The 21,425-nt window shown below is 44.7% G+C and overlaps 1 protein-coding gene across 3 annotated transcripts in view; it reads left to right on the plus strand.

Annotated features, from left to right (window-relative positions):
* The window catches only part of tlk2 (tousled-like kinase 2), a 170,276-nt gene that overhangs the window by 41,763 nt on the left and 107,088 nt on the right, over window positions 1-21,425 (plus strand). For all 3 annotated transcript variants that reach the window (XM_038778492.1, XM_038778493.1, XM_038778494.1), the window contains 3 exons: window positions 17,225-17,293; window positions 18,773-18,845; window positions 20,615-20,658. In XM_038778492.1, coding sequence (XP_038634420.1) covers window positions 17,225-17,293; window positions 18,773-18,845; window positions 20,615-20,658 — 186 coding nt within the window. The remainder of the gene's footprint in view (window positions 1-17,224; window positions 17,294-18,772; window positions 18,846-20,614; window positions 20,659-21,425) is intronic.

Here is a 21,425-nt window from a genome sequence, read left to right on the forward strand (position 1 = left end):
CCCAGTAGCCCATTTCATCCAGCTTTGGAACGCCCATTCGGGCCTCATAGCAATGCGGAACGCCCTAGACTCAACAGTGATATGAGAGACATTCGCCCAGCTACAAAGGAGCTGGATGCCTAGCGTCAACGGGACACAAGTGGCATTGTAACAGGCACATTGACCTGATGTCAGGGTTATGCAACACTTTGGATCAGTACAAGTGGAGGACAGACATGTTATATTCATTTTCATCTCTACCAGCAAACAGCCGTACCTCTCACTGCTGAAACAATTCTCATATGACCGGGAATCTCTATTGGGAGTGAAGGGGCTAGATATATATGCCCTCCACCGTTGAAGCTTATCCTAGTGAGAGTGGGAATTATCCCCAGGAAGGGGAAGGCGAATAGCCGGTGGGCCGAAACTGGATCGTAAGGAAGAGTAACTTGCGCGGGCGGTGGCTCGGAACTCTGACAATGAACCACAGTTGGGGGAGTGCCCCAAAGCGGTGAAACAGAACATAACCTAGACACCGATGTGGGGTTTGGGTAGCAGACAACCCTCCCCTGGCCATACAAGCGGTGGTAAATCTAGAAGAGATTCATACCGTCCAGGTTTCCCTCATTCCGGATCCTAAATAAATTAAGTACATCTCCTGATAATCTACGTCTGGTTGTACCTCCCCTCTTACACAGCCCTTCCTCTGTCTAGTCCCTCTTTCTCTCTCACAACCTCTTCCTACCCCCTCCTCATAGTCTGATTTTACCTGTAAGGCATCAAGGTTAACACATCCAAAATCAAATTTACATATGCTCCAAAAACAAGGCAATGTCCATGCAGTCTTCCCTTCCCATCGTTGGGACCGGTGCAATTGCGTCATAAGTCCTGAATGGTCCGTTAACCGGATGACCTTCCATGAGTCGATACCACGTCCTCGTATATGGGGGCAGCGAAGAACGTCATCTTTGCAGAGGTGGAATGTCCGGGTACTTCGGTTGGGGTTACAGATGTAGATGATATTCCCCTGTTCCATTACCGCCGCCGATGTCACTCTAAGCGAGGCGTTGCCGAAGATCACACAGGCGGCGTGTAGCCACCCCATCATGCTTCACACCTGTAAAATAGCGCTGGGGAAGGGAGGCAGGTTAGTGACCGACCTTTTACAGTGGTGGAGGTGGGCCCAAACACTCCACCCCTCCACTTTAACTGCAGTGGGGGTGGTAAGGAGAACTTGGAAAGGCCCCTCCCATCGTGGCTCTGACCCTTTCCGAGTCCAATTCTTGACCATGACATAACGACCAGGCTGCACTGAGAGCGAGCTATGTAATAGGGACGGTGACGAGTGAGCTGCACGGTACTGGCCATGGAGCTCCTTGAGGGCGTTAGTGAGGGCTAGAACATAGTTAGTCCTTTCTCTAGTCAGATGGTGAAACTGGACCAATCTGGGAACAGGCAGGTTCCCGGGAGTTCTAATGGGCCTGCCGGAAAAGACTTGGCAGGAGAGAGCCAGGCCGATCCTGCAGGTGTGACCTACAGCTGAATGAGGACACCGGAGAGCAACTTAAGCCATGTCGGCCCCGTGTCCGCTCTTAATTTAGCCAATTTAGTTTTGAGGGTCTGATTATGTCTCTCAACCAACCCGGCTGACTGCGGTCTGTCCACACAGTCTAACTGCTAACATATCCCCAACTGGGAGCAGAACTCCTTGTTAATCTGTCCAATCAAATGAGGCCCGTTAACAGAACTTAACTGAGCCGGTATTCCGTACATAAACACCTCATCACATTTTTACAGCCTTTGGCTCTCCGTCCTCTTCCGTCTGGTGTCATGGTCACCAGTGACGAGATGTCATCTTTGGTGAATAATGATGGGCCAAGCCTATCGGCAGCATCCGAGCCCTAGCCAGCGTACAACACATATTAAAGCATCCAATGATTGTGCAGTCTACAATTATAATAACAAGTATTATCAATCCATGCAGCAGGTAAATCCCCATGACCAAGCTATGAGAGATAACCCCGAACTGAATCTGACTAGATAGATAGCCATCCTCAATACTACTGTGTTTCCCTTAGGATTTATCCTTCTTATAGTTATACTGACTAGCAACTATCCCTCAGCCTTGTCATTCGTGTTTACATGTCAGGATTTGTAAACTGTGCAGGAAAATCAATGGTAAATGCATCCATCTCGCAGACCAGTGTCAATAGACCCTTTGTGAGGTGCTTTCCTCAAGTCCAATCACCGTGAACCATAGCTGGCGCCACTCAGGAAGGTAACACAATAGCCATTCCGGTTGTTCCACTACCTCCAAGGCATCTGACTACCTCGGGGCAGTAGCACCATAAAAGCGTCCTCATGTCCCTTAGAAGCAGCCCACAACTCAGTCCATCAGTGACCACAAAGTCCTTATCCCTCACTGGGATTTTTTGTAGGAAGTGCTTTCCGTTTCCCATAGGAATGGTAATTGCTGATATTTTGTATCATGCACTGATTATCTTGCTTTATTAATTGCAGGAGCGTCAACCAATCCTGTTTCTATTTCTGACGTCCTGACTCTGACGTCGAACATTGTACTGAATCATGTAGCCTGCCCGCCCTGGCTTACTTGAGACAATAGCTCCATTTTCTTCAACCCCCTGTTGTCTGTTATCATTTTCCTTACCGCATGGAGTGTATACTTGCCATTATTTGTTTTTTCTTAAACACCACTCACGCACTTAGTACAGGTAACTTCTTGTGGTTACAACCCAATTGAATTTATACATAACATTCCCAAACAACTTACAGGACATTTAGTCTGTAACAACTGTTATACTCTCCAATGCTATATTGGTTACAAATTTCCCCTCGCGGCAGCAAGCTGCTAATATTCTAGACCAGTGCCTCTCAAAGTGTGGTACGTGTACGTACCGGTACGTGGAGTGTTTCCAGAAAAGAAAGAGACAGTAATCCTGGATTGGCTTGTTTCGCTCACCGGTCCCTGGCACATTGGGAAAAAACTGCCGGTACGCCACATCAGATAGTTTGAGATGCACTGTTCCAGACTACTGTCATTTAAAATATGGGGGTTCCTCGTCAGTCACTGCTGTCTGCCGAGACCCTTAATAACTCCTCCGCGTAATACGTCCCTCCTGGAGACCACAGATCACCCATCAGCTAACGTCCCGTTAGAGATGTCTGACCGGAGGTTTCAGTATTCAGTAATAATTTGATATTTTGATTTGTTGCTAACCCGTAAGGTTTTTCTTCCGGGCTCTATCATTCAATTCCCTCAAACATGTAGCCAATTGTATCATTAGTTTTTTCCCATACTGTCTGAAACATTCTTCTGCAGAGTGTTGTTCAGGTTCTTCATCGGTATGATCGTTGCTTCATCTGAAACTAAAACGAACAGGTCAAAGGCGGAGAGGGTCCTATTTCTTAATTTGTATCTTCCTATCCGTGCTTGGATATCCCAGAAGTACCATCTAGCATAGCCCATGTACTGCCTCACAAATCGATACCATAAGTCTGTCACTTGTCTACAAGATTGCACAGCCTTTTAAAGTCACATTGTTGTCGGCCAAATTATCCTTGCAGTAATTGCACGTTGTCATTAATCTATCCCACTTACACTGACACTTATGTAGCATGGTGGTTAGCACAAATGCTTCACAGCTCCAGGATCCCAGGCTCGACACCCGGCTGGGTCACTGTCTGTGCGGAGTCCGTACGTCCCCCCCGGTGTGCGTGGGTTTCCTCCCACAGTCCAAAGATGTGCGGGGTTACGTGGACCGGCCACGCCAAATTGCCCGCAGTGTCCCAATAGCAAGGCAAGGGGGAGGGGAAGCTGTTGGGCCACGGGTATAGGGTGGATACGTGGGTCCGAGCGGGGCGATCATTGCTCGGCACAACATCGAGGGCCGAAGGGCCTGCCCTGTGCTGCACTGCTCCATGCTCTTGGATTCAAAATCCCCTCTGTGGTCACAAACCTCAATCATTAAAGTTGCCTGATATTCCACAAAACAATCAGGACAAACCTGAATGCCCCAAATCTCCCTGGGGGCTGCAGCATCCCATCGCTGTCTTTGCAAATGCATTATCCATTCTCCTGAATACTCAGTATCTGACCGTCTCCTGGGTTTCATATGACTACTACCAGTCCAAACAATCGGGCTACAGAATGCCCCACAATCCAGACTTGTGGTTTCCTGATACTCACTGTGAACCATTTTAAACTGAGGGCCATTAATCACCGCCCTTGTGGCCTGTTAAGCCTCCTCCTTCTGATATTGCACCCCTGAGTGAGATGCGAAGAATCTCAAACTCCTCCCCTTTTGCTCACCCAGTGATCCAATCTGGTAAAAACCTTCCTTTGATACATTCCTGATAGTGCTACTGCATTTACTTTAATTACTTTATGTTGATGACGACCGGATTTGTATGAAAGTAAGATCCAAACATGACATTTGAACTTTATCAGCTGTCCAATCAATGCTGCGAACAGGTTTTAATTCACTGTCTTCTCCCCCATCGGATCATTTGTTTTAAATGTGATACAATTTCATTTGCTCCAGACACCATGCTGCCCTAATTCAACTGTATGTGTACTCAGAATCTGAACTAATCTTGTCTTCACATCTTACAGCTTCATGGATGATGTTCCCTGAAGTCTTAGTTGGTAGCTTCACCCAAACTTCCTCTAAATTAGCAATTGGTTTTAATATCTTAATTTTTCTGCATCAATTTTTTCATTAAATATTTCCCTGCAATCAGATTCTCATTTCCTGATACTGCAATTAATTCTCTTAATCTAACTTCTGGTCCAATATCTTTATTCTCCAAATCTCCTTCTTCAATGTCTATAACATGCTAAACATCATTATTTCTGCAAGTGACTTTTCGTGCTCGTCGGGCACTAGGACCCTGCGGAGCCATGCAGTACAGCTTACACAAAGCTGACTGCTTGAAATCTTTGTCCCAAGCACATTGCTGTGCCGGCCATTTATTTTACTTCTAATTGATTTGAAACTTTTGTATTTATCTCCCTCATTTTATTTATTTATTTTTTTCCAGCCAAGACTATGCCGAGTTGCAACTAATCATTTACGAATCCCAATTTATACAGTTTGATTTCAATTTTTGTTTTCTTCCTGAGAATTATGTTTAATTAACATCATTATTACTAAGGTTCTGAAGAACTTTCAAATACTTACTCCGTTTTAATTCTCACTTTAATACCTCCTAAAACACAACATTTCACAAAACTAGGAACAGAGGTTATCACATTCTTATCAAACAGACTCATTCATTCATTGGAGATCTCCATTCAGACAAAGGAATTCACATCCGTACACATGCATTCATCAACACACAAGTCATTTATAACCCAATTCTGTTTCATTCAAACAACCCATATCTTCGCGAAGCTATAGTTGAACGGCATTGAACTGTCCGCAAACATTCCATCAGCGATCCTTCCTTCACTGAACTGTTTCGCGACATCACATCAACCCGGTACGGACCTTAACCAATTTTTTCATCAAATTTAAAATTGAACGGAATTGAAGTGTGCGCCAACATCCCATCAGCGGTCTTTTACTGAACTGTTGCGCGATATCACATCAATCCGTTAAAGACCTTAACCGAATTAAAGTATAATTTAATAGAGCCAATTTTTAATTTGCTACTCACATGCAACCGAGTAACCAGGCAACATCTCATCAGACTCCAACTGAACTGTTCGCCTCATACAACTGAGGAACCAGGCAACATCCCATCAGACACCAACTGAACTGTTCGCCTCATGCAACTGAGGAACCAGGCAACATCCCATCAGACACCAACTGAACTGTTCGCCTCATTCCAAAACTTAACCATACCTGCAGTGACTGAAATAAAATCTTTGAATCCATCAGACTGACCTTTGATTTCGTCGAGGCAATCGAACCTGAGCAAATGCGAGTGATTAGACTGTTAGCAGAATACGAGACAGAGGAAAATCGATATAAAAATACCGTGGGGCCCATTTCCTTTCTCACCGTCTGCGAGCATTCCAATTCTGATTTCGCAGATGAAAGACAAAATTGTCGAGAAATCCCGGGTTTCGGCACCAAATGTGGATTCCTGGTTAATTTGCTGTCAGTCTAGATTCAATAAAATCTGAGATGGATTTGCAGGTATCATATCATTTAATAATAACCAACTTGCAAGGCTGACTTAATCCATAGGACCTCAGGACACACACACTGTCTTCTGAGAGCCCAGAATAAAGAGAGACAGAATACAAAGAAGCTTCTGCTGATATATTCAAAATCACAGTAAGATTCACATATAAGCTTCCCATTGGTCATTCTATACACCTCCTGACCTGGCCCTATATCCTAATTGGTCACTTTGCATTGTAACCCCAGCATCTTTGATTCCTTCTGACCACGAGGTTACCATCCCCCGCGAGCCATGAAACTTCTGCTTTCCTTTGTTCTGTCTGTGACCACAGTGCCCTCAGGGTCCTAGTGCCTAATTTTATCACATTCATTTATTCATTTCCTCATACTTAACAGTTTTAAGGCAGTTTCAACTTTTAGTCTTTCACCCAGTTTCAGATCAGACTGAATGCAATGCGTTTGTTCTTCTGTATTGCTACTGTTAATTTCACTTTCTGTCTCATCTAGCCTCGCCTTCTGTGTTTTGTTTCCAAATAATGCTTCTTTCTCAACTGCCTTTTTATTTTCCTCTGCGACTTGTTTGTATGTTCTTCATAATGCCCTTTCCCTGGCAGCACTGCTTTACTGTGATGAGCCTTTGAAATACATGCACGCTGTGTGTGTGTCTCCTTTTTCCATAGCAGCGACAATCAGCGATTTTTCCACTTACAGGCTTCTGCATTATGCCCTTTTCCATTACAGTAGTAACATGTTTAGAAATGAGTGTTCCCTGACATTACTAATTTTTTTAATTTAATCTTTTTATTAAGGATTTTTAAGCTATACAAGACAAAAGCAATTGTGAACATACGTTGAAAACAACAGAAAAGAAAATTTCTAGATACATTGGTTGTCTTTTGCTATTTATATCGGTTGCGGCTTCTTGTTTTGTGTTCTCCAGTAGGTGTTATTCTCGGCGGGTCCCTTACTCTCTCACCAAGTGGAGGTGGAGTTGAGCCTGTGCAGTGCTTCACTCCAGAGTCCCCACCCTATTTCAAACTCCCAAGTCCTCCTCCCACTTTTCCCTTGCTCGTCCAGTTTTTGTTTGCCCTCCCCAGTAGTTGTCCATACAGGTCACCGCAGTTCCCCTTCCCTAAGATGTCCGCGTCCAGCAGGCCCTCTAAAACGACTGTCGTGGTTATGTCCTCTTTTCCCTAGGTAGGATGTATTTCACCTGCATATGTCTTAGTTTGCTCGAGTGTAGTCAATCTGTTGTCAGTGTAGAAGTCCCTAACCGTCAGCATCGCTCCATCCTGTGCCCACCTTTTTGAAGGTGGCACCCTTTGTCGTGGACTCAGAACCTGTGGTTATTGCAGACGGGGGGTGTTAACAGACATTTCGGTAATCCAGAAGTGCAGTCGCAGTTGGTTCCACGACCAAAGTTTTCCTAACACCACTGTGCTGGTTGGGTATTTGTTCGCTGGAGATGGCAGAGTGGCCAGGGCCTGGAGGGAGGTCCCCTGCAGGAGCCCTCTGCCATACGCACCCACTCGGCTTCTGGCTCTTTCTCCCACTCACACACATAAACACTCTCACACAGTTTTTCTAATGAGCTGAAGAAGGCCTTGGGGTGTAGATCGGGATGGATCTGAACAAGAAGAGGAACCTGGGTAGTACGTTCATCTTGATCATCTGCACTCTCCCTGCCAGGGACAGTGAGAGTGTGTCCCATCTCTGCAGGTCCTTTTTAACTTCCTCCATCAGACTGGTCAATTTCCATTTGTGAATCCCTGTCCAGTCATGAGCGATATGGATTCCCAGGTAGCAGAATTTGTGCCGGGCCTGTTTAAATAGCTACCCCCTCCAACCCTCCCTTTGTGGATTCACCAGGAAGATCTCACTTTTGCCCAGGGTTAGCTGGTAGCCCGAGAAGGCTCCAAACTTTCTTGAGCCCTATGATTCCTTCCATGCTGCTTTGTGGATCCGAGGAGCGGGTCATCCGCATAGAGTGAGACTCTGTGTTCTCTGTCTCCTCTCCTTATTCCCTTCCAATTCTTTCCTGCCTTGAGCACGATCGCCAGTGATTTGATCGCAAGGGCGAATGGCAGCGGGGACAACAGGCATCCCAGCCTTGTACCCCTGTGCAGTTGGAAGTACCTAGAGCTGGTAGTATTTGTCCGTACGCTCACTGTGGGAGAGTTGTACAGGAGTTTCACCCAGGCAGTGAACCCTGCTCCAAGCCCGAACTGCTCCAGTACCTCTATGGGGTACTTCCATTCGACTCTGTCAAAGGCATTTTCTGCGTCCAGGAAGATGATCACCTTGAGTATTCTCTCCCCCAGATGGAGCCATGATCATGTTCAGCAGGCGCCTGATATTCAACGTTAGCTGTCTACACTTGACAAAGCATGTTTAGTCTTCTGCTACCACCTCTGGTACACAGTCCTTCAGTTTCTTGGCCAGTATTTTTGTCTGACTTTACTAATTTAACCGCGGCATTGGTAAAATACACTTTCAAATCTCCAGCTTGTTTCTCTGCCATTTCTATGCTTTGTGCAACTTTGAACTTTTCTTGCTCTAAAATCAATCTATGTTGAATTCTTAGTCCACAAACCAAGTCATCATGCAAAACGTCTTCCTGGTAACCTTTAATGTCACATCTTCCACTAATTTTCTCAACTTAGCAAGGAACTGGGAAACTGGCTTACTCTTGCGCTTTTTAATTTGTGTTTTAAGAACCATTTACAGGATATGGGCGTCATTGGTTAGGCCAGCATTTATTGCCCATCGCTCGTTGCCCTTCAGAAGGTGGTGGTGAGTTGTCTTCCTGAACTGCTGCAGTCCCTGAGATGTAGGTAAATCCATAGTGCTGTGGAGTGAGTTCCAGGATTTTGACCCAGCGATGGTGAAGAAACGGCGATATATTTCAAAGTCGGGATAGTGAGATACTTAGAAGGGAACCTCCAGGTGGTGGGGTTCTCGGGTACCTTCTGCTCTAGTCCTTCTAGATTGTAGTGGCCATGAGTTTGGAAAGTGTTGTCTAAGGAACCTTGGCGAGTTACTGCAGTGCGTCTTGTCGATGGTACACACGGCTGCCACTGTTGTTCAGTGGTGGAGGGATTGAATGTTTGTGGAAGGGGGAGCAATCAAGCGGGCTGTTTTGTCCTGGATAGTGTCGAGCTTCTTGAGTGTTGTTGGAGCTCCACTCATCCAGGCAAGTGGAGAGTATTCCTTTCCACTTAATTGTGCCTTGTGCCACTACCACTGGGCTTGTGGAGTACCGGGCCGGCGAGAACTGCAGAGGAGCCATTACCAATGCCCCCGAACATATGCCCTTACATGAGGCCGCCTCTACCTGCTCCCACACCGACCCGGCACGGTAGCACAGTGGTTGGCACAGTTGCTTCACAGCTCCAGGGTCCTAGGTTCGATTCCCGGCTTGGGTCACTGTCTGTGTGGAGCCTGCACGTTCTCCCCGTGTCTGCGTGGGTTTCCTCCTGGTGCTCCGGTTTCCTCCCAGTCCAAAGATGTGCAGGTTAGGTGGATAGAACATGCTAAATTACCCTTGGTGTCCAAAACAAAGATTAGGTGGGGTTACTGGAATAGGATGAAGGTATGGGCTTAGGTAGGGTGCACTTTCCAGGGGCTGGTGCAGACTCAATGGGCCGAATGGCCTCCTGCACTGTAAATTCTATGATCCCTCCCCCACTACTCACTTCCCAATCATGGCTATATTTGCTGCCCAGTAGTAGTTACTAAAGTTCGGCAGCGCCAGCCCACCCACACGAAACAAGAGATCACCCTCTTCACCTGCTTAAAAAAGGCTTTTGGTATAAGAGGCACTGGAAAACAAACAGAAATCTCGGGAGGACCGTCATTTTTATGGTCTGTACCCTCCCCGCTAGTGACAACGGGAGCATGCCCCACCTCCGAAAGTCCTCCTTCATTTGTTCAACTAACCGGGTCAAATTTAATTTATGTAACTGCTCCCATCCCAGTGCCACCTGGACAAATCTTGTGTACAGGACACACCTGGGCAATTTTCCACATTGCCAGATAGATGCCAGTGTTGTAGCTGTACTGGTTCAGCTTGCCTCGGGGTGTGGCACGTTCTGGAGCACAAGTCTTCAGTACCATTGCCGGAATATTTTCAGGGCCCATAGCCGTTGCTGTATACAGTGCCCTCAGCCGTTTCTTTTTTTACTATATTTTATTCCAAGCATGTGCAAAACAAAACAGTCAATAACATACTCTGCAACCTCTCAGTCCATGGTTTGTACAATTTCTACCCAACCCCGCGATGAACAGTTCCTCAAACATTGTCATGAACAGCCCCCACCATGTCTCGAAGCCCTCTGCCATACCCCTCAACTCAAATCTTTTCCAACCAAAGAAAGTCGTGCAGGTCCCCCAGACAGGCTGCCACCTCCAGCAGTGTATCCGACCTCCAATTCAACAAGATCCTTCATCTAGAGGCGAAGGCCACAATATTGGCCCCCTTTCCCTCCAACAGCTCCGTCATTTCAGATACCCCAAAGATCGGCACCATTGGGGCCCAGCGTGACCTCTACCCCCAAAATTTTAGTTAACGTCCCAAACATCGCTCCCTAGTAATTCTCCAGCTTCTCACAACCCATGTGTACATGAGCCGGCCCTCGTCCAATTCTCGCACTCATTGGCCACCCCTTGAAAGAACCCACTCATTCTGGCCCGGGTCATATGTACCTTATGCATCACCTTGATCTGAATTAAGTTCATCCTCACTGTTCGCCTGGAGTAAGCTGCTCATAGCTGGGGAGGTAACGGGGCTGCTACAGATGGTTCATGGAGGGTAAATCTTATTAGAAGGTCCCGTTCCCGATCATTGTCCAGTGGATGTAGAGTAAGGACAGAATTAGAACTGGGCTATTATTCCATTTAGAGTCAAACTGCCTGTCATTCATTTGAGGCTCGCATGTAAAGAAGAGCCATCTGGGAAAGATGTTGGAGAGCTGCAGACACCTATAGTTTCGTGCTTGTGGTTTTAAGGTCCCCAAGGGAGAAGACTAAATTGACAATCGGTGGGGTTAGGCAATGAAAATTGCCAGTGTAATATTGTATTCCTGGTATTGCAATTTTTGAATAGAGGAATTTGGAAATCCTGAACTTGGCTTTCCTAATGGCAAGGTCAAACCTACTGAATAAATAATGCCAATTTTGTATTGCTGAGAACTCTGCCAAAACCAAAATGGTATGATGAGTCATCCAGCATTTCACGCAGCATCTATTTAAATATTCGACTGGAGATGCTATGCTTCCAGAAGGATGGTCTTTATGCAATACCAGTAACAGTACATGGCACTGTCTTTCGTTCTTCCTGACCACCGGCTCTAAAAGTGAATGGAAGTTATCCCTTGTGAAGCACCCAAATCTAGTACTGAGACTTGGGAGCAGGGTAGGCCATTCAGCCCTTCAAGCCTGCTGAGCCATAAAATAATGGCTGATCTGTTTATGGTCTCCACTCCACCTTCCTGGCTGTCCCCTGTAACCCATGGCTTCTTTCCCTATACAAAATCTAACTCTGCCTTGGATAAATTCAATGACCCCGACTCCACTGCAGTCTGTGGAAGCAAATTCAACAAACTAATGATCCTCTGATACAAAATGTTTCTCCTCATCTCCATCTTAAAAGGGAGACCTGTTATTTTTAAACTGTATCCCCTGATTCTAGTCTCCCCCACAAGAGGAAACATCCTCCTGAGATCCACCCTATCGAATCCACGAAGGCTTTGAACCAGGCGTCCCCCACTACGGTTGGAGAATTGCACTCTGGTTGAATGGTTGGGGCAGTCATTCGGAGTGAGGTGGAGCCTGCTGAGTCAGGCCATAATTTGAAGGGGAGGAGTGACTTTTCAGATGCTGATTAATCCGCCGTGTTATTCCTAACAGTTTCCTTTTCTGCATCTCTTGCAAATAACTTTGTTCTGGAATGCTTCTGGGCACTTCAGCAGTGATCAGCTGACCCGCGCCAGTTGCCTGCTTTCTTGTTCATCTGACGAAATAGCGAGAGGAGGAAAGAAAGATTATAGATCTAAAACCAACTGCCTCCACTTGTAATTAACCTTGTTTAAAAGACTAGAAATCCCTGGAACCTTGTCTGACACCTTTTTTCAGTTAGCTGAGGTTCTTGGACTTGTTTTTATAGAAAGGGAGGAGGGGGAAGAACCATATTTTGTCCAGAAGTTACCAAATGTTGGATGAAAAAGTGCTAATTCGGCCTGTCAATATTTAGTGCTGTAAGCTGTAGCTGGGTCTTGTTACATAACATCCCAAAGGTTCATCAGCAATTTCAGTTCTTGTACTATCAAGTATGTGTTATTATTAAAAAATGTCTGACTGTTAGCGCAATTAAAGAAAAAAAACAATTCTTTTATAATGATGTCTTGCTGCAAAGTTAAATACTGGAACCCCAGCGCAAGGAGGGACCCTGTAATTTGAGATCTGAAGGTGGTAGTTAGTAACCTAGATCTAAAATGGAGTTTGTACAATGAAAACAGGTGACCTATTCTTAAAAATAGAGAGGACGGGATATTCCATGAAAGGAAGTATCTGTAGTAACAATGTTCCAATTGGTGGTATTGTGTTTATATTTCTGGAATTTTTTCCACTGCTATGTAAATATTTTTGACAGTAATCAGACACTGAAATACATTCATCAATGAAAAATGCAGTACAGGAAATTGGGATAATTCTTTTAATTATTTGGCATCTCCACATTAACCCCAACACGTAGTATTGTTGTGGTTGGAGGCTAATTTCAAGCGAATTCCGACACCAAGGTTGAGGATACTTGGTTCAGCTGCACAGGGAGCAGAATGGAGTTGGTATAGCAACTAAAGACTTTGACTGTGTCTCCCCAGTATTTAGTGGGAGGACATTTCTGCTCGCCAAGCAGGCTGACAATTTAGAGAGGGTGGAGAACGCGGAAGAGGTAGTGGTGAAGAAGAGCTGTTTGTTGCCAGTGTGCATGTGGAAACTGACCTACTTTTGGATGATGTTGGAGAGGGGCAGTATATAGATGAGACATGGGAAAGGGCAAGATATATGCACTTACAGGGAACACCAAACAGGCAACTGAATAGGAAAAGGAAGAGAAGCCGTTGCAGATTATTCTCTGGCTACAATTAGATAGATGAGAATGGAATTAGGTGTGCAGTCCCAACCAGGAGGGCAACTGTATAGAGACAATAGGGGGGGGGGGGGGTTTAAAAGTGTGATCAAACCAAGTCTTGAAGGAAAAGGAGGGAAAGTTTACCTTTGTCACAGTCGCATAGATTGTCATTTGTGACCTTTGGAAAGAATCATTTTGTTACTGTGCCAGGACAGAAGCCTGATCGGATGAATTCAAGGAAAGATGAGGTGCAGCTTTGTGAGGCAGTAAGCCGTTCAAGAACATTGGGAGGAAAGGGTGGGGGAAGATAGTGCAATGTTTTGTAAGGACAGAGTTCGAGGACTTTTTTTTTTGAGGGGAGGGATGGCAATGGCAGATTTGGAAAAGTATTAATAATCAGCTGACATGGGAGCCAGGAAGAATAATTGGGTGATCAGTTTAGTGGAAGCAGGGTCTAGGGAGGAGGTGGGTCTTGTGGGCAACAAGGGAGCATAGTGGTTAGCACAGTCGCTTCACAGCTCCAGGGTCCCAGGTTCAATTCCCGGCTTGGGTCACTGTCTGTGCGGAGTCTGCACATTCTCCCCGTGTCTGCATAGGTTTCCTCCCACAGTCCAAAGATGTGCAGGTTAGGTGGATGGGCCATGCTAAATTGCCCTTTGTGTTCAAAACGGTTGGGTGGGGTTACTGGGTTATGGGGAGGGTGGAGGTGTGGGCTTGGATAGGGTGCTCTTTCCAAGGGCCGGTGCAGACTCCATGGGCCGAATGGCCTCCTTCAGCACTGTAAATTCTGTGAAGAGGAACCATGAGACGAGATGGGAGTGAAGCTGGTCAGGACTGGGATGGGGTGGGCAGGGGAGTAGTTGAGGGTGGATGGGGGCATGGGTAAACCTTAATTTTGGGACTGGTGGAGAGATCAGGGAAGTAGTAAAAGCTGCTGAATGGGTGATCTCAATCTTGGTGACAAAGAAGTCCATGTGCTCCTCACACTTATTGAAAACGAAGGCAGAAGACTCCACGGAGAGGGCTTTAAGAAAGTTTTCTTTTCTCTAACAGAAGAGAAAATAGAGCAAGGTTTTTCAGAGTGTGGGTGGATCGCAGAATGATCGTGTGCGCCGCTTTCATGGCAGTCCCGATTGCAGGAGAATGGCCCAATGACCATTTAAATTGAGAATTACAGCCAATACCAGCTTTTAAATGAAAACGAAATAAGGCAGTGTGCAGTGGCAACAGTGAGCAGGTCATGCACCCTGCATGTACACTTGACGTCAAGCGCCCTGTAATAATAATAATCTTTATTATTGCTACAAGTAGGCTTACATAAACACTGTGATGAAGTTACTGTGAAAATCCCCTAGTCGCCACATTCCGCGCCTTTTGGGGTACACTGAGGGAGAATTGGGAATGTCCAATTTGCCTAACAGTACGTATGTGCTTTTACCACCAGAATAAAAGGCTACAAATGCACTGAACCCTTGTCGAGGCTGTGAATCAGAATTTTGTGTTTTGACAAATTGTAACATCTGGACCACTGTGGCACATCTCCCAGATACAGGGCAGAACTATAATCCTGCAGCAAAATGGTGGCGCTTGGCAATAAATTCACGCTTGAAGGCTCTTCATTGCATTCAGCTGTTGCATTGTTTACTCCTTGTCCTCCTTGTACATCCAGGTTTATAGAAATGGTCAGTTTTTATTGGTGGTACATCTGTTGTGGACATCTCAACTCCCTCCCTCAAACTCTATCCCAGGGCTCACATGCGGCTCCTTTACGTCTCATTGTAGTTCCCAATCTTTTCTGGTTGGGCCATATTGATGTGAAGTGAGCCTTAAAAGAAAAGTTAAAGCCATTTATTTGTTGTGGGGATAAAAGACTAAAATACTATGCTACACTACGGAAAACATAGTTTTGCTCTAAATAAACCTGTTTTGAATGGTGTATCTACACCATAATTATAGGTGATGCATTTAGTCCAAGGAGTAGGTTTTGTGGCTACGACCATTATTATTTCTAACACCGCTGAGGCAATACATTCTTCTGAATGTGCTATCAGCAGCTATTTTTTTTTCATGAGAATCATGAGATCAATAGCCAAAAGATTGTCTTAATTCAATGCATCTTAAGTTAGGGTTTCTGACTTTACTGACAAAGTTTAAAGTTTTAAAAAAGGTAAAGAATGTGATAGATCAGAGCTAGGTTTATTTTTTTCTTGATGCATTTAATACATATAATTATGTGTTCTATCAATTACAGTTGGCAATTTGTGTGCTTACAATGGCATTTATTTTGACATCTTTTTTTAGATATAAACGGCTCTTCAGGTAAAGAAGGTTGATCTCCTGATCTCTCCCATCCCTGAATGCTCTTTGGGCTTGATCATTTCTTTACCTAGATCAGCTGTAGATCTATTAATCAGATTAGAGTCAAGGTTTGGGTGAGGGGGTGAGTGGGGTAGATGTAAAAAGTACCAGTGGGACATATGCCACCAATAAACCCCAGCAATAATATAAGCTAAGCCATGGTTCTGTGAATTAATATGTATGACTTAATGTCACAATAACCTCTCTCTCAGCTATCTGATTATTCAATGGATTTTGTGTAAGCGATCATGTTGTAAAGATCTCCTGAGGACAGAGAATGTGAACTTTGAGTTTCTGTTTTAATCTATTCACTCTGGTTTTTGTAGTTTTAATTCTCTGGTTGGGTAGTTCGAATGCTAATGTGTATTTTTTTTTAAATCTACCTATTTTCCTCTTTCTTCTTTTCCTCCCCAAACTGGAAGATAGTTTCTCTGTATGGGGTGTACATTTACATAGATGCAAAGAGCACCCTGGCCCCTGGACCAAGTTTTCATCCTTCTCTTGCCTCCCAAGCATGAATGTCAGCAGGTTATTTAACCTGGAGGGTATCATGACTGATCCTCTCTCCACACCCAAAGTTTGAAAACATGTACTTCCTGTAGGAGTTGCAGTGGTGGTCAGCAACAGGAGGGGAGGATTTTCCAGGCCCGTTCGCAGTGGGCGCAACTCCCTTTATGACCGTTAATTCGCACAAGAGGACCATAACTCGGTTTACGTCAGGGAATCTCTTAATTCGATCTTCCCCAGCCCCCACTGGTGATGTAATCAGGTTCACGTCAAGCGAGGGTGTGAACCTGATTCCGATCAATTTGCAATAATTTGAACATGCCTAAATGCCATAACACCCAGGAATCACTACTGCTCTCCAGCAGTCGAGATGGTCAGGGACTGGCAGGGCAGTGCCTTCATGCTGCCAGGTTGCCGCTGCTAGGGGCTTCCAGAGTACTCCATTTTGTGGGAGCAGCAAGGGGGGCCAGTACGAGGCAAAACCTTGCCAGAGGGATGGTGCAAAACACTCCCCCAGCTTTTTGTTTTGACAGAGTGTCAGAAGATCCGGAGGGAAAACCTAGCTGTTTCTTTGGGGTGAAACATGCTGGTTTTCAGTCAGAACCTGACACATGTCCATATTTCAGGGAACATTCTGCCCAGGATTTCTGGCCTTTTTTCCCCAAAGTGCTTGCTGTCAATCAATATTCCTTGAAAAAAGTTGCTTACTGAGCACTGTGGCAATTGGACTGAAAGTGTACTACTTGACTGCTGCCTGTATCAGTGTCCATCTTATGCTCAGACTGAGTTCCAACATGCACTTGTGGTTAGCTCTAACTGATTTGGTAAAGCACAAGAAATGACAGAAATCAAAAGTGGGCACACTCTTTCACCTTTCGAAAAGCAATGGAGCTTAAACAGACATTAAGTGAAAATTTCATTGCAGTGGATCAATATTTAATTTCCCTGTTGTGAATTATTCTACTCGAGGGCATTACAGTCAACATCCATCATGGAAATGAGAATAATTCTGTTCTGAAGTCTGATGGCTGAACTGGGTACACATTGGAACAGCGGTGATTGATTGAACAGAATGAAACTTTTTTGTTCTTTGTTGTAGATACCAGTGAATGAGTCATCCAACCAGAGCTTGTGTAGCTTGGGATCTCTGAGTGACAAGGAGTCCGAGGTTAGTAATTGTCGGGTCGTGGTGTTTAATAGTTACTCCAATTCACATGTATTGAGCAAGCGAATGGTGCTTAGTCCTGATGACTGTGCTTTCTCTGAAGACTGCAAAATCCTACACTGTGAATTGACTCCGTTCTTGAAAAACAGAACAAACTACCTTGTACTTGAATTTAAATCCAAATTATTTTTTACTTCATTCTTTCATGGGATGTGGGTGCCTCTGACGAGGCCAGCATTTCTTACCCATCCCCAATTTCCCTTGAACTGAGTTAGTGACTTGCAAAAGGCCAACCTCGTGGCTGTGGATCTGGAGTCACATGTAGGCCAGACCAGGATTTCGTTCCCCAAAGGGCATCGATGGGTTTTTAACAGTGGTTTGATGGTCACCATTACTGAGACTAGCTTCTCAATTCCACATTTATTAACTGTATTTAAAGTCCACCAGCTGACATGGTGAAATTTGAACACTTGTCCCCAGAGCGTTAACTTGGGCCTCTGGAATGCTAGTCTAGTGACATTACCGCTATGCCACTGTCTTTCCCCTACTTCATAAGCACAGTCAAATCCAATTGAGTGTAAGGATGGCTACATGGTGGCTGCTAACTACAACTAGTACCGTTGTCAATTTTAAGTATTATGTTTTGAAATCTGCTCAGCCACTTGCATCAGTAGAATGGAGTGTCTGCCTCCAGGACCATCCTTTGGAAGAGAAGTTGGTGTCACCAGCACCAAATCTCAATGCCAAAATTATACCCAAACCTGAGTGACTTGTTTTTTTTTCTAGGGTTAGGTATTCAGACCATCATCTGTAGCTGGACACCTTTTAACAGAGTGAAGTGGTATTGAGATAGCACTCGCTGGTACTACTCTGAGAGCAGGTTTGGTACCAGAAATGGTTCTGCTGTTGATCAGTTGAATCACGTTGGTTTTGTCCTTTTTTTATTCGGAGTCCCTGCTCGGCTTATTTGGTGGAGGAACACAAAAGCCCTCTTGTCTTGGTTGATATCCATGTAGTATCCTTCATGTGGCATGGTAGCACAGTGGTTAGCACTGTGCTGCACAACTCCAGGGTCCCAGGTTTGATTGCTGGCTTGGGTCTGTGCGGAGTCTGCATGTTCTCCTATGTCTACATGGGTTTCCTCCAGGTACTCCGGTTTCCTCCCACAATCCAAAGATGTTCAGGTTAGGTGGATTGGCCGTGCTAAATTGCCCTTTGTGTCCAAAAAAAGTTAAGTGGGGTTACTGGGTTAAGGGGATAGAGTGGAGGTGTTTGTTTGGGTAAGGTGCCCTTATGGCCTCCTACTGCACTGTAAATTCTATGATTTTTCCTTCCTTTCTTTTCCCTCTTTTCCCAATGTTGGAGTTTGGGAAGCGGAGGAAGATAAATCTGGCCATTTTTGAGAACTGGTTAAAGCACATTGAAGCTTTACAGAGCAAAAAGGTTTTAGTTTCCGGGCAAACACTTTATTCTTCCTCTTAGACACCGGAGAAGAAACAAAGTGAGCAGCGAGGGAGGAAACGAAAGGCGGATCCCTATAATGATGCCAATCAAGGTAGGCCCGAGGCCATCCCTTTTTTATATATCAATCTGCAGTTTGTCGTGCACTGGGAACAGGGGACCTATTGCTAGTACTTGATTTTGAAAATTGTATGCTTTTCATGAATTTTATTTTTCAGAATGATTGTATATGGAACACGTTGCAGTTCTACCTTCTTCTGGGCATTTAAGCCATTTAATTTCTGGCTCCCCATTTGGTGTAAAATGTTTTTCCAAACAGGCATGGAAAGACAAATGCACTTATTGACCCATTTGCAACAACTTATATAGTGCCTACTGTAATAAAAATATCCGAATGCATTTCACCAGATTATTGAAATATTTGCAAGGTTCTGAAATTGCTGAAAGATAAGTGATCATTCAGCCCTTCACTACATCGCCTGAGGATTTGAGGGCTATCGACAAATGAACTGTGAATGTTATAAGACGAGTCGGAAACAAATTGGGTCCCTAGAGATCGACTGTTATCCATTTCAATCCAGATCTCAGAATTGTGGAATTATCGTACAACACAGAAGATGGTTATTCAGCCTAATGTGGCTGTGCAGGCTGTTTTGATAGCACCATCCAATTAATCCCAGTTCCCTGCTCTTCCTCCACAGTCCAGTAAAGTTCCTCATTTCAAGTATTTATACAATTCTCTTTTGATTCTCAATTCTCTATTGAATATGCTTCTGCCATCCTTTCAGACAGACCTGATTTAAAGAGAGGAAATAAAACTTCCTTCCTTGAAGGTCGTGACTTATGATTATATACTGGGCAGTGAATGACCCTTTGGTGTACTGCTCATTGCCTATTCTTCACATGTCAGCCTGGTCAGTGAGAGTTGTTGATTGATGGATTGGGGGACATCATAGAGCGTCCCAATTATGGCCTCACGGATGGTCCACATAAATGTACTTCCAACATGGATAGAGCGAAGAGCAGAAACCTTAGCTGTGGAGATTCTTTGCATTCCTATGGTCTCTTGCCCCAACCAAAAACCCAGCCACATTGACACTGATTCAAAATTGAACTAGGAGCTCTGCTTGGTTTTGTATTTCCATGCTGCCCAAAGATACTGCCTTTGCAGAAAATTGTCTATTCGAATCTGTGCACAAAATAAATGATGTATACTTACGTCAATAACTATAAGATCAGGTCAATTTCAGTCGTTACAACTGAGGTTCTATCTAATTCTTTTGTTCAGTGTTACCCTGTATAATAGCCGCACTATTTTAACTGCCCCTCAACCACCACCACCCTTCTACACGTCATGCACATACCCACTACTGTTTTTTTACAGTGCCAAATATCAGGATGTGGGATGGCAGAACAAATTTAAATCAGACTCCCACATGATTGGGAGGGTGATATTGGGAGGCCTATTTGAAATTGATTGTTATTTGTGATTCCCAAAGATTTGGAGACCTGGCAGTGAAAAGGAATGGAGAGCTTCTGGCACCGGAAATACACTTTCCAGCCCTCCTTGTACGTCAAGAGGTGCAGGAGTGCTCCCATAAGCCTTCAGCCCCCCTAGCCTCGATTGCCAACTAGATTTGGCAGCAGTTATGTGTCTGTCTTGCTGAAATCTTCAGCTGTTTTCTGCCTTCCCCTGAAATATAGCAGCAGATGTAATGAGCCATCCAATTGTCATCCATGTCGTGCAGGTTGGATTTTGCTGTTTTACTGGGAGGAGTGGGAAAAGAGGGAGGTGACCTTTACCTTTCGAACTTGAGGAAATGCTTTTTGTCTGGTTGCTAATTCTTCATTGTTTCCTTGTAGGAAAGGGCACCCCAAGGGGACATAAAATTAGTGATTACTTTGAGGTAAGTTGCAGGGTCTTTTTAACAGCCATATATCAAGAAATTGAATAAAGTTGTTGATTGTGTAAATGCCCTTGCCAATAACAGCTAGGAACTTTGGTGAGCAAAAGGCACATTTATTGTGTCTGTCACTTATTTAAGCTGCTGACTGTGTTCATGGAGACACAAGTCTGGCTGCATTTGGGGAATAGCCTATTTTTTTAAAGTCGAATGTCGAGAATGAACCATATGAAAATTTATATTGATATAAAAAGTGTACATGGAGCCGGTTTTTCTCCTCAAGGTTCTGCAGTGATTTCTTTAACCCTTACACTATTGCTGGGTGTACATAAATTACAGAGGGCAAAATATCCTCAAATATTTCCAAGTTCATTTGTGGTGGGGTTTTCAGGGAGTTTCCCGCCAGCTCTGCAGGGCACTTTTTGGGCCCTGGAGAGTTTCTCACCAGTTTAGCCCACACTTCGAATTTTTCTTAGCAGTGGGGAGCTATGGATCGTATTTTGTACGTCCACTAGTAAACAACCAGTTTCAGCAGTTGTTCCTGAGTTCCCCAGCATAGATGCAGTATTTCATAGAATTTACAGTGCAGAAGGAGGCCATTCGGCCCATCGAGTCTGCACTGGCTCTTGGAAAGAGCATCCTACCCAAGCCCACACCTCCACCTTATCCTCATTAGCCAGTAACCACACCCAACACTAAGGGCAATTTTGGACACTAAGGGTAATTTAGCATGACCAATCCACCTAACCACATCTTTGGACTGTGGGAGG

The sequence above is a fragment of the Scyliorhinus canicula genome, chromosome 19, assembly GCF_902713615.1.
Source record: "Scyliorhinus canicula chromosome 19, sScyCan1.1, whole genome shotgun sequence".
NCBI classification, from domain to species: Eukaryota; Metazoa; Chordata; class Chondrichthyes; order Carcharhiniformes; family Scyliorhinidae; genus Scyliorhinus; species Scyliorhinus canicula.